The sequence below is a fragment of the Nomascus leucogenys genome, chromosome 13 (genome assembly GCF_006542625.1).
Source record: "Nomascus leucogenys isolate Asia chromosome 13, Asia_NLE_v1, whole genome shotgun sequence".
Classification (NCBI taxonomy): Eukaryota; Metazoa; Chordata; class Mammalia; order Primates; family Hylobatidae; genus Nomascus; species Nomascus leucogenys.
The window spans coordinates 26784292-26799759 of record NC_044393.1 but is presented as its reverse complement, the minus strand read 5'-3'; the positions used below and the strand labels follow the sequence as shown (position 1 = coordinate 26799759).

The window sequence follows — 15468 nt, the reverse complement described above, 5'->3', positions numbered from 1 at the left end:
GGCCTGATTGAGAGCTTATTCTCATACTTTTGGGTGGTGGGGTCCTTGGGTATATGACACGAGGACTTAGTTGGAAATGCTGTTGACGCCAGCATATTTCTCCAGGCCTACACATTGGCCCTTCTTGCCCCTTGCTACTAACAGAACTGAGAACAGCCTGGAAAGGCCAGCTTCCTTTCTTCTTCTCCAGCAGTGAGCACCAGCTGTCTGCATAGCAGCCCTGTTGGTATCCAAAGGCCCCATTTGGACCTCTAGGGGTCCAAGGGGATAGGTTTTTATCCCCTTTAACATTTTCTGTGAGCTGAGTCCCATTTTTGAGAATCTTTCTGTGTTACGTTAGATACTGAGTGTGACTTGGCAAGAACACAGCTACACAACAGGAATGTGCAGGTGGACTGCAGCTAGGACCTCTGCTCAAGGCTCTTGTCTTGGGGCCAGGCATGGTGGCTCTTGTCTGTAATCCCAGCACTTTGGAAGGCCGAGGCAGGCGGATCACTTGAGGTCAGGAGTTTTGAGACCAGCCTGGCCAACATGGTGAAACCCTGTCTCTACTAAAGAACCAAAATTAGCCAGGCATGGTGGTGCGTGCCTGTAATCCCAGCTACTTGGAAGGCTGAGGCAGGAGAACAGCTTGAACTTGGGAGGCAGAGGTTGCAGTGAGCCATTGCACTCCATCCTGGGCCACAGAGCCAGACTCCATCTCAGAAAAAAAAGACTGTTGCATGGGGATTTGTTGCAACGTGAATTTTCAAGGGACACAAATTCAAACCATAGCACTGACCACTTGAGTGACTTTAGGCTAGAAGGCCACATCTCAAGAATGCCCCCTCTGAAGTTGTGCCCATTACATGAGGTTATATAATAGCACAGAGAGAAGTAATACTGCATAGCATGGTTGACTGCGTAGACTTTGGTGCCAGGCAAACCTAGTGTTGCCACTTACTAGGGTGAGGGACCTTGGGCAAGTAGTTTAACCTCCGTAAACCTCCTTTTGTGTTTCTGTAAAAGAGAGATGATAACTACCTACCTCATAGGATTAAAGGAGTTGAATGCTGACACAGCTTAGCATTTGGCATCTTTCCTGATTGAACTACAGTTATGTGCCTTGGCCCATTGCCTCTAGTTCTAGAATGGCAAAAACCCTAATTACTTTTGCACCAACTTAATATTAATTGAAACATAATACGTTTAGTTAACTTTTGAAATATGGTAATCCTCATAGTATTTATTTATTGAATTGGGGGTCTGGAAGTTGTTTTATTTTAATCAGATTGCTTCCCAACCTAGCTGGACCTTACCACAGTGAAGAAGTTGGGATTTTGATTGGGAAAAAGGGAAAGAAGATTCTAGAACTCTATGCCGGTTCTGAATGGGATCCTGTAGGTGAGAGGATGATGTGGGCAGTTATAGGGATGCCTCTAAGATGGGAAGGAGGCTTCTCCTTCCCAGAGGTTGCAAACTTGTGATCTGTAGTGTTTTTTTTAAAACTTGAGTAAGTTGCCAACATTTGAAGACAGATTTTATATAAAAATCTTGGTTTTGGATTCTGGATTCTCCTGAAAGAGAAAATTAGAGCTGTCCACGGCGGGCCTGATTCCTGAACGGCGGCAGTCAGCTGACACTGAATAGCAGCTCCTCCCTTTGGATGGAGCCTGCAAGCTCCAGCTTGTCAGCCCCTCCCTGCACAGGTGTCCACATACAGGACACTTGTGCCAGTCCACCTGGCAACTGCGCTTCTCTGATACCTGCTGGCTCCCATAGGCATATACCTTTGGGACCCTCCGCTTTTTAGTTTCTTATCCGACTCGGAGGAGAAGGGGTGATGGTGGCTTCCTGTTGCTGTTGGGCGGCTCCTAGTGTTCCTACTTAGGTGTGCTGGGACCTCAGCCGCTCAGACTGGAGAGGAAAGAGTGCCAGCAGCATGTGGGATGAGAGCAGGGGCACTTCCCACCTATCACCAGACCTGTGCAGGCCCGGAAGACAGACTAGGTACAGGGCTGGTGGACAGTGGTGTGGAGCAGGGGTAGTAGGGCCTGAGGGTGGAAGTATAAAGGGTGCCGGGTGTCCTGGTCACTGGGAACAAGGGACAGCCAGTGGCTGGAGGGAAGGAAGTCAGGAAACAGCTTTTTGGAGAAAAAAACTTAGCTTTTTTACTGGCACAGCTAAGTAAGGGGTTCCCGGGCTGGTTTGGGGCTGGCCTGCAGACTCAGACGGGAGCTGGAGAACAGAGCCCAGTAAACGTTGCCATGTGCCAGGCTGTTTTCTGTGTCCAGAGCTACCATAGCGAGCAAGACAGATCCAGTCCCTGCCCTTGGTCCAGGTACAGCCCACGGGCAGGCCGGCTGAGGGAGAAAGGGAGCAGTGATCACACGTGTGAGAAGGGCCTCAGAGGAAGCAGTTCTTACCTAGATGGCTTGAGAGGGTTCAGCTGAGACCTGAAGAATGAGAAGGCATCTATGCCAAGCTGGGGAAGAGCACTCCGGCCAGAGAATCAGCCAGTGCAGAGGCTCTGGGGCAAGAGCACGGCACATTCCGTCTGGAAGCAGGCCAAGCAGCCAGGGTGTCACTGGCAGGAACAGCATCCTTGCTGGGGTAGAAGCCAGAACAAACTTGGCTTTTAGGGGCTGTGGTAAAGGGGATTGATTTTTCTCTTAGGACCTTTTTTAAAACAAAAAAGAGATGGGGTCTTGCTATGTTGCCCAGGCTGACCTTGAACTCAAGGGATTCTCTTGCCTCGGCCTCCTGAGTAGCTGGGACTACAAGCATGCACCATCACGCCTGGCCAGCCTGTTTTATGTTGGGGTATAGCAGAGGCATATGCTGTCTGTCTGACCCTACCCACTGGGCAAAGCCTTTTTTTTTTTTAGACAGGGTCTTGCTCTGTCGCTCAGGCCAGAATGCAGTGGTGCAATCACGACTCACTGGAGCCTCAACCTCCCAGGCTCAGGTGATCCCCCCACCTCAGCCTCTGGAGTAGCTGGGACTACAGGCGCATGCCACCACACTGGGCTAATTTTTGTGTTTTTAGTAGAGATGGGATTTTGCAATGTTGCCCAGGCTGGTCTCGTACTCCTGAGCACAAGCAATCTGCCCGACCTCCCAAGGTGCTAGGATTACAGGCAGGAGCCACTGCACCTGGCCTCGAAGCCTCTTAAAGGGACTCGGCTCTCAGTGCTGGAGCAGTGCTGGAGGGGAAGAACCTGGTTGCTATAGGCAAGACAGTCTGGGAGTCCAGAGCTGACAGCAGGTCTCTCCTATAATTCATGAAATCCACTGGATTCATCACTCAAATGATTCACTGCAGTAGCGCCTGGGCCTGGCCTTCTCTGAGGAGTACAAGACACGTCAGCTTTAGAGTCAGAGCTGCTTTGAGTTCCCCCATTTACTTTGTGTCCTTTTGTACCTTCCTTTACCTCTCTGGGCCTTGGTTTCCCATCAGTAAAAATGGGGATCATACCTCTGAGGGTTTTATAGGGATTAGAGGAGGCCGCAGCCACAACACATACCACAGTGCCTGACATTTAGCATTGAGTCAGTGTTTGCTCTCAATAGCGCAGATACTGTCGTCATTATTATTTCCCAGGTGATGTTAACAGGAGCCCAGTCAACAGTTTGTACCAGGTCTGCATTCACCTGTTAGTTCAAGTTACTAACTCCCCAGCTCCCTCATTTCTTCCCCAGCATTTCCTGAGGGGCCTGGAGTCTTAAAGCAGCCTTTTCAAGAGAGTGCTGCCTTCCCTCCCAACCCCATCAGTCCCGTCCTGCCGACCTGGAGCGACTCTAGTTGAATCTGACCTCTAGTTGAATCCAGCTGGGCCAATGTGCCCTGCTCTGCCTTCCTCAGGGGCCTGTTGTAGAGAACAAATGAAGTAATGGATGGGAAGCCTCTTTGTGAACTTTAAGTTAATACAAACAGAAGAGATTATCATTAAAAGCGACAAGTCCCCCATTGATCAGAGCATTTCTTTAGGGAGAAAAATAGCACTCCGTCTTAAGTAGGACCCTCCCGGGAGTGGGAAGCTCCCAGCTCCTCTGCGGGGCAAGTGCAGTCTTTCGGACGCCATTCGTGCCGTGGTTAATGGTATGGGGCACTGGAGTTGTTGCCATGGTGGTTTTTCCCCTATAATTGCATTCACCTCCAAAACCACAAGTAGCAGCAGGTCCCAGCAGTCATTATTTTGTTTGAAAAACTAATTGGAAGTTGAAAGAGCCCTCGGCTTTTGCTTTTGTCGGGACGGGCCAAGGAAAGAGATGAGCAGGTGGGTCCGGGAGGAAGGAGGGGGTCTTGGGGCAGGCCGGGCGCGCCTCCTTTCACAGCCCCCTCCTTTGTGCTTGCCTCTGTTGGTTGAAGTGGGCCGCCTGCCCTCAAAGGCCAGCCTTTTCCTCCGAGGGGGCTTTTGTCTCCCATTGTTCTGATTGTCTCCTCAGTGGAGCCGCCTCAGTGGCCCCCTGCAGACGGTTTCCCAGGCTTCACATTTTTTTTTCTCGGGTGCCCAGGGAGAGCAGGTGGTCTTTACCCTGGGGGGAACTGAGTTGGTTGTATAGTTCTGGTGCTGGGAGACTGGAGACCTGGCTGCCAGGCCCTTCGAGCTTGGGTCATTCCTTCCCTGGTGACACTGTTTTAGGCTACAAAATGGAGAGGTGGGACTGTTCACCCCATCAATGTTAAGATGCTGTGATTCTTTTTGCACTTTTTTTTTTTTTTTTGAGACAGAGTCTTGCTCGGTCACCCAGGCTGGAGTACAGTGGCATGATCTCGGTTCACTGCAACCTCCACCTCCTGGGTTCACGTTGATTCTCTTGCCTCAGCCTCCCTAGTAGCTGGGATTACAGGCACATGCCACCACACCCGGCCAATGTTTGTATTTTTAGCAGAGGTGGGGTTTCAGCATGTTACCCAGGCTTGTCTCGAACTCCTGACCTCAAATGATCTGCCCGCCTCGGCCTCCCAAAGTGCTGGGATTACAGACTTGAGCCACTGCACCTGGCCTCTCTTTTTGCACTTCTTAAATCAAAACAGACATCCCATCATCTAGACTTTTCACAGTTGTCAGGTTTTTTTTAGGTTTAATTTACGTACAGCAAAATGCACAGATCCTAAGTGAACAACTCAATTAATTTTTATATGTAACAACACTGGTATAACCACCACTCAAATCGAAATATAGAACATTTCAGTCACCCCAGAAAAATTCACAGATTCTGATCAGAGGCACGCAGAAGGTAGGTGATGTGTGGGGATATTTGGCCCAGATAAAATGGCTCATGAATAGCAAAAGTTGGGTAATCACTGATGCAGTGGCCTCGGGTCAGTGGCTCCAGTTCTCTGCTTCCCTTTATAGCAAAATTTCTCAAAAAAATAATCTCTACCAGTGCTGTCCAATAGAAATACAAAGCAAGCTACATAGGTGATTTTACATTTTCTGGAAACCAAGATAAAAAAGTAAAACAAGTGAAATTAATTTTAATATATTTTATTTAACCTAGTATATCTAAAATATCATTTTAATATGTGATCAGTATAAAAATACTGAGGTATTTTGTATTTTTTCATATTAAATCTGAGTGATTCCTTACTTGGACCTTTAATCTGTGGGGTGCTTTGTGTTATTTATTTATTTTTTTAGAGACAGAGTCTCACTCTGTTGCCCAGGCTGGAGTGCAGTGGTACAATAATGGTTCACCACAGCGTCAAACTCCTGGGCCCAACAATTCTCCCACCTCAGCCTCCCAGGTATCTGGGACTGCAGGTATGTGTCACCATGCCTGGCTAATTTTTTTTTGAATTTTTATTTGTAGAGGCAGAGTCTGGCTATGTTGCCCAGGCTAGTCTTGAACTCCTATCCTCAAGTGATCCTCCCTCCTTGGCCTCCCAAAAATGCTGGGATTGCAGGCATGAGCCACCATGCCCCAGCCTAAATCCAGTGTTTATTTTATACTTAAAGTACATCTCAGTTTGTACCAGCTACATTTCAAGTGTTCACATATGTCTAGGGGCCACCCTATAAGTCTATACTCACCAGCTCTGATTCCTCTTCTCCCATTTCTCCCACTCAAATCAGACTTTGGCCTTCACTACTTCACCTGATTTCTCTTTGCCAAGGTCATCAGTGGCTTCCACGCTCACTTCCATGGTCAGTTCTCAACTGACTTGTCCCATCAGCAGCATTTAGCAGAGCGGGTCACCCCTTTCTTCTAGAAACACTCTTCATTTGGCTTCCGGGATTCTTCTGTGAAGTGGTTTTCCTGTTACTTCACTGCCTGCTACTTCTCAGCTTCCTTTGCTGGTTCCTCATCTTTCCTCAAAACTTTTTTTTTTTTTTTTTTTGAGACGGTCTTGCTCTGTCGCCCAGGCTGGAGTGCAGTGGTGCAATTTTGGCTCACTGCAAGCTCCGCCTCCCAGGTTCAAGTCTCCTGCCTCAGCCTCCTGAATAGCTGGGATTACAAGCATGCGCCACCATGCCCGGCTAATTTTTGTATTTTTAGTAGAGATAGGGTTTCGCCATGTTGGCCAGGCTGGTCTTAAACTCCTGGCTTCAAGTCATCCACCTGCCTTGGCCTCCCAAAGTGCTAGGATTACAGGCGTGAGCCACCGCACCCGGCCCTCTTCTAAACTTTAAATGTAGGGTTTCGGGGGATCAGTCCCTGGATTTTACTCTTTCTATATTCTTCCTTAGTAATCTAACTAGTATTTTGACTTTAAAGACCAACTGTCTAAATGGTGACAACTACCAACCAAACCAGCTGTCCAGACCTCTCGCCTGAACTCAGGGGACTCTCTCCTGAACTAGGACCTGTACAGACATGTGCCTACTCAACTTCCTCACTTGGACCTTTCATAGGCACCTCACACTCAACATTCAAACCTAAACTCTTAATATTCCCCAACCCCCAAAGCTGCTAATTGGCAACTCCATCCTCCCATCCTCCATCCTCCCATCCTCCATCCTCGGGCCAAACACTCGGGAGTCATTCTTGACTTCTCCCCATTCGCTACACCCTGTCTGTCAGCAAGTGGCTTCTGCCCTAAGAATGTATCTGGAGTTTGACCATTTCTCAGAGTGATTTTCAGCATAGGTCACAGCATGTCATTCTGCTTAAACTCCACCATGGCTTTCATCTCACCAAATGTGGGATCCAAATCCTTACTGTGACCTTGTTAAAGAACATTTATGGGAGGCCGCTGTTTTGAACTGAGCTCTTGCACTAGGCGGGCCCCAACAAACCAGACCCAACCAGAATAGAGTCACTCATGACATACTAAGTGCCATGTCATCAAACAGAACTTTAAAATGGTCCAGTTTTCTAAAATATGAGATTCACAGCAGCCAATCAGAAGGGGTCCAGTTGGGACAGGCACAGTGGCTCACGCCTGTAATCCCAGCACTTTGGGAGGCTGAGGCGGGTGGATCACCTGAGGTAAGGAGTATGAGACCAGGCTGGCCAACATGGTGAAACCCTGTCTTACTAAAAATACAAAAATTAGCCAGGCGTAGTGGCAGGTGTCTGTAATCCCAGCTACTCGGGAGGCTGAGGCAGGAGAATCGCTTGAACCCGGGAGGCAGAGGTTGCAGTGAGCTGAGATCATGCCACCACACTCCAGCCTGGGCGACAAAGTGAGACTCCATCTCAAAAAAAAGGAAGGGGTCCAGTCTACTTTAGCTTGCATAATCAGGAAGTCCCCTCTGCTTTAACCCCAGAAGGAAGGTAACTTTGAAATGACCAATCTGCTTTTCGTGCCCTGTTTCTGCTTCTTCAGCCCCTTTTTGCCTGTAAGGCCCACTCCCACTCAGCTTATCAGAGTCCCCCTCAGGATGCTGCCCAGTTCATGAACTGCTAACAAAAGCCAATTCAATCTTTAAAACTCTATTTGGGTTGGGGGTGGTGGCTCACGCCTGTAATCCCAGCACTTTGGGAGTCTGAGGCAGGTGGATCACCTGAGGTCAGGAGTTCAGGGCCAGCCTGGCCAACCTGGCATAACCCTGTCTCTACTAAAAAAAATACAAAAATTAGCTGGGTGTGGTGGCACATGCCTGTAATCCCAGCTACTTGGGAGGCTGAGGCAGGAGAATCACTTGAACCCTGGCGGTGGAGGTTGCAGTGAGCCGAGATAGTGCCAGTGCACTCCAGCCTGGGCAACAGAGTGAGACTCCATCTCAAAAAACAAAACAAAACAAAACAAAACAAAAAAAACCTAGAGTCAATTTGTTACTTTTTTTTTTTTTTTTTAACACCTCCAAGTGTCCCCATGAGCTGGCCTCCTGCTCCTCCAGGACTCTTCTTTCCACTGACATCCTTGCTGTGGCCTAGGTAGCCACATTGATCCCCTTGCTAGCCCTCCTTCCACACTCCTGCCTCCAAGCCTTTGTTGAGTTTTCACTCTGCCTGGAATGTTCTTTACTCTGATATTTACAAAGCCAACTCCCTCTCTTCCTCAGGTCTTTACTCAAATGTCACATCATCAGTGAGGCCTTCACATATACACAGTGTAGATCAAATTATACCCCCAGCACTCCCTGGCCCTTTAAAGCTTTATCCTTTGCACTTGCCAACATCTGACATATTCTTTATTGACTTGTGTTTATTATTCTCTCCCCCACCACACACGCATTGGAATATAAGCTCTATAAGGTCAGGGACTTTGTTTGTGACTATCTCTCCAGCGCCCAGAACAGTACCTGGCACAGAGTGGGTGTTCTATTAATGTTTGTTGAATGAAGCCCGGTTGCGGTGGCTCACGCCTGTAATCCCAACACTTTGGGAGGCCGAGGCAGGCAGATCACCTGAGGTCAGGAGTTCGAGACCAGCCTGACCAACATGGAGAAACCCCATCTCTACTAAAAATACAAAATTAGCTGGGCGTGGTGGCACATGCCTGTAATCCCAGCTACTCGGGAGGCTCAGGCAGGAGAAACACTTGAACCCAGGAGGCGGAGGTTGTGGTGAGCCGAGATCATGCCATTGCACTTCAGCCTGGGCAACAAGAGTGAAACTCTGTCTCAAAAAAAAAAAAAGTTTGTTGAATCAATAAGTGGTATTGCTTATAGAAGAGCAAATCACACGTGGGTGAAGGATGACTTTGATCGAAGTTAGTTGAATGTGGTTAAGAGCTGGTTCTGAGTTGGACTTGCCTGGATTTGAATCCCAGCGCTCTCATTTGCCAGGTGTGACTGTGGGCAATTTGGTTACACTTTCTGTGCCTCAGTTCCTTGTCTGTGAAAGAAGGAGGATGCCAATACCCCCCATCAGCCTGTGTAAGGAGCATATGAGATTCTATGTATGAAGCTGCCTGGTTTGCACTCTGCGTGCTTGGTAAATGTTAGCTTTAAAAAAATTATACCTCGTAATACCACTTTGGGAAATGTAACTATGTAAAACACATAAAAAATTAGGCTGAAGAGAAAAGAACATTTAAATGCACACCGGTATGGGGGAATTTTATTGTATTTACAAAGGAAAAAGTGGGTCAGAAATGAAAGAGGATTAACTGGATCCAGTTGCGTTTTGGCTACAGGTAGCCCGGGTCACAGGAGGAATCTTCATCCCTGGGAGTTCCTGCTGCAGAGAGAAAGATCAAACTCAATCCGGGGAACTGAAGTAAGGGTGGCTAGAGTGGGATGCATGGAACCAGGGTGATGGGTGCTCCCGTGGCAAGAGCTGGCCTTTTGGATTCCAAAAGAGGCAGTGTGGGGTGGAGGGAAGGATGCGCAAGCGTGCCAGCAAGGCGAGTCCCAGGCTTAGCCCCTGCTCTCTGCTCTGCCAGCCAACTCCCACCGAGACCCTGGGCCAGTCACTTCCCCTTGAAGAAGCTTCCTCTAATCCCCAGACAGGCTCAGCGTTCCCCCAGCCTCACCGTCACCACTCCCCAGCATCTCTTCCCGCTCATCACAGTGAAGTAATTGACTGTACAAGAACGTGTCTAGTTCCTTGCCGCTTTGGTGCGTTATGAATTCCATGAGAGCAGGGGTCGCTGCCCTCCAGTACCCTGCTATGCCTCCGGTCCAGAGCGTGTCATGTCATAGTCACTGGGTGGTCTTTACAGGGGGTGGGAGGATGGCTAAACCCGAGCCTCAGTTTCCTTACAGGGCTGTTACATGGACACAATGTATGATGGGTGCAAAAGTGTGCCATCTGTCACATAACTCTACTCTGCACTCTAAAGCAGGAACTTATTCCTGCTCACCAGTGATATCCTGGTATTTGCAGCAGTCGAGCTGAAGGGGGAACAATAGCTGTAGCAGCCTTCGGGGCCCATCCTGCCAGCTCTGTGGGCTCTATGATTTCAATGTCCGTGAAGCCTCTGGCTTTTAACTTGCGGGAACAAAGCCTGCATTCTTAGGATTAGCCCTCCATGGAGCCGTCCACCCTACCGGGGCCTGATGAGAGCCATAGCAGGTGAACAATTACCTAATCCCAGCCTGCGAGGCACAGAGGAGGCATTCTTCTTAGAGACATTATTTTTGAACTCTAGTCTTGCGGACCCTAGAGATGGTAAGAGCTAACCCCTCCTTTCACAGAGTCGAAACTAAGAAGTGTGTTGCTGTACCGCTAGTTGCGGAAACAGTCCTGGGGCCCAGGTGTTCTTCCTGCCTCCCAGACTGGTTGTCGCCCCTCCCGTCATCTGCCGTAGGCTTGGTGCTGCTTGTAGGTGGTGAAATCTCTGGGCTGGTGGTGTCTAATGGGGTTGGGAAGAAGATGAGAGAGGCCATGGAGAGCTCTGCTGGGAAGTGGATTTGCTTAATAGGTTGGACCACAAGTGCCCAGCGGAGCCACACTGGGACCTTCTTGTGCTCGCAGTTAAATCAGGCTCTAGGCCGGGTGCGGTGGCTCATGCCTGTAATCTCAGCACTTTGGGAGGCCAAGGCAGGTGGATCACCTGAGGTCAGGAGTTTGAGACCAGCCTGGCCAGCATGGTGAAACCCCATCTCTAGTAAAAGTACAAAAAATTAGCCGGGTGTGGTGGCGGGTGCCTATATTCCCAGCACTTGGGGAGGCCGAGGAGGGCGGATCACCTGAGGTCAGGAGTTCAAGACCAGCCTGGCCAACATGGTGAAACCCTGTCTCTACTGGAAGTACAAAAATCAGCCGGGCATGGTGGCAGGCGCCTGTAATCCCAGCTACTCGGGAGGCTGAGAATCACTTGAAACCTGGAGGCAGAGGCTGCAGTGAGCTGAGATCTCGCCACTGCACTCCAGCCTGGGTGATGAGAGTGAAACTCCATCTCAACAACAACAACAAATCAGGCTGTAAACCCCAGCAGAGTTTCTCCAAACAGCCACGACATTTTTGGGAAACTTTGCCCATGAAGTGGGGGCTTTGTGCAAAGAAGTTCCAGGGAGGCAAAACAGGTCTGGGCCTGCCAGTCCCTGACTTGGGGCCAGCTGCCGCCCCCTCTTTGCCTCACTTTTCCTCCTCTGTAGACTCCCAGGAGAAACGTGAGGGCCAGTGAGCTGGGGAACGACAGTCATCACGTCTCTTGTCGGCTGATCGTGTGTCTGCGCACACTCATCTACCACAGGGTGTGGGAGAGCTGGTCTGTCTTTGGCTTGATCGTTTTTTGAACTTGGCAAGGGATCCAGAGCATACCTGTCAGTTCACCTGCAGCCGAATCCTTGGGGACACCTGTTAAAATTCAGATTTCTGGGCCGTATCACGGAACCATTCAGTGAGTAACATTTTTGGGCATGGACACTGAGCCTGGCCTCTGGCTCCGCACTGGGATACAGCCATGGATAAGATGCGGTCTCCATCAGACACTTTCCACCCTTCATGACTAAAGAACTCTCCTAATATTGATTGATTGATTGATTGATTGATTGAGACAGGATCTCACTATATTGGGCAAGCTGGTCTCAAACTCCTGGCCTCAAGTGATCCTTCCCCATCAGCCTCCCAAAGTGCTGGGATTATAGGCATGAGCCACCACACCCGGGCACTCCCCTAGTTCTTTTTTTATTTTTTTTAGACAGAGTCTTGCTCTGTCACCCAGGCTGTAGTGCAATGGTGCGATCTCAGCTCACTGCAACCTCTGCCTCCCAGCTTCAAGCGATTCTCCTGCCTCAGCCTCCCGAGTGCCTGGGATTACAGGTGTGAGCCACTACACCCGGCTAATTTTTGTATTTGTAATAGAGACAGGGTTTTGCCATGTTGGCCAGGTTGGTCTTGAACTCCTGACCTCAGATGATCCACCCACCTCAGCCTCCCAAAGTGTTGGGATTACAGGTGTGAGCCACCATACCTAGCCACTATCCTAGTTCTTAATGTCTGTCAGGAGGGTCCTTGTTCTTGGTTTGTTTGGCAGAGCCCCATACCTTCAGAAAGGGGTGGATTTTTTCCTTTTCCCGGCAAACCACAGGGTAGGAAGCCCTGAAGTCCCTAGATGCACACATGCACACACACCCATACCTGTGCTTCTGCAGCAGAGCCACCAGGATGCTCTCCAATTCCATTTGCTTTTGTTCTGCCCACATGCCGTCTACCTGACGGCCAAGCCGTGCCCTTGCTCCTCGCTCTTGGTTGCTCTCTCTGTGTGGTTAGAAAAAGAGAACTAGTTGCTATTTGGGTAGGATGTGGAGAGGCAGGGGTATATCCCTATGCCTATTTCAATATCTGGTGTGGACTCTTCTACCCAACTGAAGTAGACTCAGCCACACTTAGGGAGGCAGTATATATAGTAGTGAAGAGCACAGAAGTACAAGTATACACAGTTGCAAAATGTCTCCCCACAGATTATTAATTATAGAGGGAAAAATAACTTCATAGAGGAGAAACCTAGCAGACACCATGTTAACCAACTGATCGAAGTTACCATCTACCAATAATCCACCAATAATGGCACAAATTGCCATCCTGTGCCTCCTGATACCAGGCACTGAGAAGGACACAACACTACTTCTGTGAATGCATCACCTGATTCCTCTAATCATCATTAGAGGAATGCATCCCCTAATCATGGGGATATGTCTGGCAAATTCAACATGAGGGACATTCTATAAATCATTAGCCTTTACTAATGAAAACTGTCAATGTCATGAAAGACTGAGGAACGATTCCAGATTAAAAGAAACTGAAGAGACATGACAACTAAATGGTATCCATGACCCTGGATTGGGTCCCAGATCAGAAAAAGAAATAATTGTTATAAAGGACATTTTGGGACAACTGGTAAAATTTGAATATGGATTCTAATTGATAATTATATTATGATTATGTAAGGGGATGTCCTTTGGTTAGGTATTAGGAAACACATACAGAAGTACCTAAGAGTAAAGGGTCATGATGACTGCAATTTACTCTCAAATGGTTCAGCAAAAATGATAACAATACTTAATGTGCATATGTGTTTCTGTGTGTATGTATCTGTATCTAGCTATAGATACAGAGTAAGCAAATGTGATAAAATGTTAGGAATTGGAAGGGTATATGGAAGTCCATTGTGCTTTTGTTGCAACTTTTTTGTAAGTTTGAGATTTTTTTCAAAGTAAAAACTAAAAAACATACAGGCTATAGAGTCAGGCAGTTTGGCTCCAAACTCTGCCACTCTTTGTGTGTCCTTTAAAAGCTATTAACCCTGGGCCAGGGCGCAGTGGCTCACGCCTGTAATCCCCGCACTTTGGGAGGCCGAGGCGGGCAGATCACGAGGTCAGGAGATCGAGACCATCCTGGCTAACATGGTGAAACCCCGTCTCTACTAAAATATACAAAAAATTAGCCGGGCATGGTGGCGGGTGCCTGTAGTCTCAGCTACTCAGGAGGCTGGGTCAGGAGAATGGTGTGAACCTGGGAGGCGGAGCTTGCAGTGAGCTGAGATTGTGCCACTGCACTCCAGCCTGGGGGACAGAGGGAGACTCCATCTCAAAAAAAAAAAAAAAAAAAAAAAGCTATTAACGCTGTACAATGGGGATAAGAGTTGTTACGAAGATTAAAGAAGAAACTAAAAGCTGGGCAAGGTGGCTCACAACTGTAATCCCAATGCTTTGGGAGGCCAAGGTGGGAGGATCACTTGAGGCCAGGAGTTCGAGACCAGCCTGGGCAACATAGTGAGACCCCATCTCTACAAAAAATAAAATAGTCAGTTGTGGTGGTGCACACTGGTAGTCCCAGCTACTTGGGAGGCTAAGATGGGAGGGTTGCTTGAGTCCAGGCATTTGAGGTTACAATGAGGCATGATCATTCCACTGTACTCCAGCCTGGGCAACAGAACGAGACCCTGTCTCTAAAAAAAAGAAAGCAAGAAACTAAGAATAATAGTAGCTGACACTACCAAGGGCATCCTGTGTGCCCAGCACTGTGCCAAGTGTCTGTAAATGTCCCAGGGCAGAGCCTTTGTTTTTGGCATGGAGTCGTGATTAAATGGTAGCTACTACCAGTGTGGTTACCGTCGGAGCCTAGCCGGAAGAGGCACGTGGTAGGTGTGGAGGTAAGCTGAGGTTTAGTGCTGGAACCCTTTTGCTATGAAAGTCCAGAAATGACACTTGCTGTGCCAAGGAAGAGATCTGAATTGGTCCCTGGTCCTCCGTAGGGAACAAGCTCCTGGAGACTCTGCTGCAGGGTGTGGGAAGAAATCACTAGAACTCCTGCTTACCCCTGCTGCCTGCTCATGATGTCCTGGAGCAGCTTGCGGGCGGACAGCTGGCCCAGCACCTTCCGGTAGCTGTTGGTGAAGATGGCGTCTGCATACCGCCGCATCCTGTGCAGAAGGAGTCAGGGGTCAGAGGGCAGGGTGGAGGCCAGGCGAGAGGACAGTCGAGGCAGCACTTGCCATGTCTCTGCAAGATCCTTCTGTTGCCATCTGTCCCACTCACCCCAAGAGAGACTCAGACCCCTCTGAGTGACCTCTGTGAAGCTGTGTCTGCCTCCTCTGCAAGGATGGGCAGTGGGTGCTGCCTGGAGACATAGCCAGGGCCCAGTTGATGGGCTGAGTCTGCATTCACTAACACCTGCCCCATGGCAGGGATGGCTTGGGAGTGGTGGGAACTTTCCCCAGGGGCTGCTTACCTGAGGGTCAAAGGGGGAGGTGGGGAGCAGTGGGAGCTGCTGCTGAGGGTGAGGATCACAAAGAAGAACACCCAGAGTGGCATCCTTCACCCAGGGTGGCACCTGCAGAGTGACAGGAGGGGATGGTCAGGTATAGCCACAGCCATCAGGATGGCCTTCACTGGCCCAGCCCTGGGCTTGGCTCCATGGCAAGCCTTGGTCCTTGGTTTTTGGAAGCTGTGGGATGGGAGAAAGAACCCAGAGGCTGGAAGTCAGACAGACCTGAGTTCACATTCTGCCTCTGCCAGCCACCTGCTCTGACTTCATTTTCTCCATCTGTAGAATGGGCATGATGGAGCTCCCCTGCCAACCACATAGGGTTGAACTGAAAACCAGTGATAGTAGGGAAATTTCCCCTTACCATAAGGCATTAGAAGTAGGATTTGGGGCCAGGCACGGTGGCTCACGCCTGTAATCCCAGCACTTTGGGAG

The 15468-nt window shown here is 49.1% G+C and overlaps 1 protein-coding gene across 2 annotated transcripts; it reads right to left on the bottom strand.

Moving 5' to 3' along the window:
- Nucleotides 1–9410: 9410 nt before the first annotated feature.
- Nucleotides 9411–15099, bottom strand: GHRH (growth hormone releasing hormone). 2 transcript variants are annotated; one of them, XM_003253547.1, is made up of 4 exons: nt 14998–15099; nt 14585–14689; nt 12406–12525; nt 9411–9558 (listed from the first exon to the last, which is right to left on the bottom strand). In XM_003253547.1, the coding sequence occupies exons 1-4, from the start codon at nt 15078–15080 to the stop codon at nt 9540–9542; spliced, it is 327 nt and encodes a 108-aa protein (XP_003253595.1). In that variant the 5' UTR covers nt 15081–15099; the 3' UTR covers nt 9411–9539. The 2 variants fall into 2 exon arrangements, with proteins under 2 accessions (XP_003253595.1, XP_012367310.1); XM_012511856.2 differs by having other exon boundaries at nt 9411–9555.
- Nucleotides 15100–15468: the final 369 nt, after the last annotated feature.

Bases quoted from the DNA above. Each gene is read 5' to 3' on its own strand.
- GHRH (XM_003253547.1), bottom strand. From the start codon at position 15,080: ATGCCACTCTGGGTGTTCTTCTTTGTGATCCTCACCCTCAGCAGCAGC. The intron at 14,690-14,997 runs GTAAGCAGCCCC...CCTTCTGCACAG, and splicing joins CCTCCCCCTTTGACCCTCAG to GATGCGGCGGTATGCAGACG. The intron at 12,526-14,584 runs GTAAGCAGGAGT...CTAACCACACAG, and splicing joins ATCATGAGCAGGCAGCAGGG to AGAGAGCAACCAAGAGCGAG.